The sequence below is a fragment of the Ammodytes marinus genome (assembly GCF_949987685.1).
Source record: "Ammodytes marinus genome assembly, chromosome: 19".
Lineage (NCBI taxonomy): Eukaryota > Metazoa > Chordata > Actinopteri > Uranoscopiformes > Ammodytidae > Ammodytes > Ammodytes marinus.
The window spans coordinates 26,178,213-26,180,712 of record NC_137223.1 but is presented as its reverse complement, the minus strand read 5'-3'; the positions used below and the strand labels follow the sequence as shown (position 1 = coordinate 26,180,712).

The window sequence follows — 2,500 nt, the reverse complement described above, 5'->3', positions numbered from 1 at the left end:
TGCCTGTTGCCAGATGAGTGAATTTCTTTTTTTTTTTATAATTATTTTTAGAAACAAAAGTCAGGCTTCTACCATAACGATTTACACACACACAGAGACACACACACACACACACACACAGACACACACACACACACAGACACACACACACACAGACACACACACACACACACACCTACACCCACACACTCACACACACACACACACCTGTACCTGGTCTGTCAGGTGAGCGATGTGTATCTCCACCGGCTCCTTCAGGTTTCTGATGGAGAAGTTCCCCACGCTGCTCGCGACCACGTAGCTGTTCAACGAGCGCCCGCCCTGCTCCCTCTGAAATACACACTCTGCGTTAACCTGTGTGTGTGTGTGTGTGTGTGTGTGTGTGTGTGTGTGTGTGTGTGTGTGTGTGTGTGTGTGTGTGTGTGTGTGTGTGTGTGTGTGTGTGTGTGTGTGTGTGTGTGTGTGTCTGTGTGTGTGTATAGGGCGGTCGTCCACTGGGTTACAGGGTCGGTGGTTGGATCCCCCGTCTCCCCGCCACATGTCCAAGTGTCCCTGGGCAAAGAGACACTGAACCCTAAATGTCTCCTGATAGTTAGCTTGCACCCTGCGTGGTAGCTGCTGCTGCTATCGGTGTATGAATGAATGTGTGTGTGTGAATGGGTGAATGTGTACAAAACAATGTAAAGTGCTTTGGGTCTGTGGAAAAGTCTTGTGTGCGTGTCTGTCTGTGTGTGTGTGTGTGTGTGTGTGTGTGTGTGTCTGTCTGTCTGTCTGTCCGTCCCTCTGTCTGTCTGTCTGTCTGTCTGTCTGTCTGTCCCTCTGTCTGTCCCTCTGTCTGTCTGTCTGTCTGTCTGTCTGTCTGTCTGTCTGTCTGTCTGTCTGTCTGTCTGTCCGTCCGTCCCTCTGTCCGTCTGTCTGTCTGTCTGTCTGTCTGTCTGTCTGTCTGTCTGACTGTCTGTCTGTCTGTCTGTCTGTCTGTCTGTCTGTCTGTCTGTCTGTCCGTCCGTCCGTCTGTCTGTCCCTCTGTCTGTCTGTCTGTCTGTCTGTCTGTCTGTCTGTCTGTCTGTCACTCTGACCTGGAAGAGGTTGGTTTTGCTGAAGAACATGAAGTGAATCCTGGAGAGGGTTTCAGGGTCGGAGACTGTAGAGAGCAGAGAGGCAGGAAGCACCACCTGGGCCAGAGGGTTGGACCGCGCAGACTCAAAGTCAATCTGAGGGACGGCAAGCACACAGGGTCAAATCAAACACACAGGGTCAAATCAAGCACACAGGGTCAAATCAAGCAGACAGGGTCAAATCAAACAGACAGGGTCAAATCAAGCAGAGAGGGTCAAATCAAACATTCATATATACTGTATATACAAATACATTAACAATGAATTTTTGGTACGATGCCTAGTTTACAACTAGGCATCGTTACCTTAAAACTTAAGAAAAAAAATATTTTTATAATATAATTTTATACACACCAAATGTATGTTTGTTTGTGGTTATCTGTTCAAAAACGAGTAAAAACAACATATACATCTATATATATATAGATATATATATATATATAGATATATATATATATATATATATATATATATATATATATATAGATATATATATATATATATATCTATATATATATATATATATATATATCTATATATATATATATAGATATATATATATATATATATATCTATATATATCTATATATATATATATAGATATATATATTTATATGGAAAACCAATAAAAAATTGGTCACAAAAAAAAACCTAACGGTTTAGTAAGTTATAAAATGAGAAATGCGTTGATTACATGTAATTCACAACTAAAAATCACAGTATGTACCTGGGGCTCTGAGCAGTTGGCGCCTACAATTTTTGCTATAGAAATAAACATGCCTTGGCTTCCCTAAATAAAACAGTATTTTCTTATAACTGAAAAAAGTCAGAACAACATTTTTTTTAAAGTGTGGCCCTAATCCTCTTCTGTAGATAAAGCTGTATGAATAAAAGTTTAAAAAAAAATAAAAACAGTCTGTACCTGTGGCTCTGAGCTGTTGGCTCCTGCGAATGCACTGAAGGACGTGCCGTTGAAGTGGCTGGCGTTGAGAGCAGAGATCCCCAGAGCCAAGTGTCTGGATGTGATGCTCAGAGAAGGACCATCAAACTCTATCTTCTGGACCAACTCATCCACCGTCTTCAAGGCTCTGGATATAAACAAACATATTAGTGTGCAAAGAAATACAGAAAGATTTGGGGTACTAAATATATATACTATATAATTACTTATAGAGAGAGATATAGAGTATGAAAGAAGACATGTTATGGAATTTTTCAAAAATCAGACTTCAAATTTCAACATTTATGTCAAAATATTTTTTTTTTACATTGCACTAGGGCAATATTGAACCTTCCTCACTGAGAGCTGAGAGTGTGCTGAACATTTTGATATGAATCACCTGGGTATTATGTTATCTACTTGCCCTCTAAAATGGTAATTTTTC

At 40.4% G+C, this 2,500-nt stretch overlaps 1 protein-coding gene across 1 annotated transcript in view; it reads right to left on the bottom strand.

Annotated features, from left to right (window-relative positions):
• The window catches only part of adgrg6 (adhesion G protein-coupled receptor G6), a gene marked incomplete at its 3' end in the record, with an annotated part of 80,545 nt that overhangs the window by 262 nt on the left and 77,783 nt on the right, over positions 1-2,500 (bottom strand). The window contains exons 16-18 of the mRNA XM_080047535.1: positions 2,038-2,203; positions 1,077-1,211; positions 214-330 (exon numbers count right to left, since the gene is read on the bottom strand). Of these exons, the coding sequence (XP_079903661.1) occupies positions 214-330; positions 1,077-1,211; positions 2,038-2,203 (418 nt within the window). The remainder of the gene's footprint in view (positions 1-213; positions 331-1,076; positions 1,212-2,037; positions 2,204-2,500) is intronic.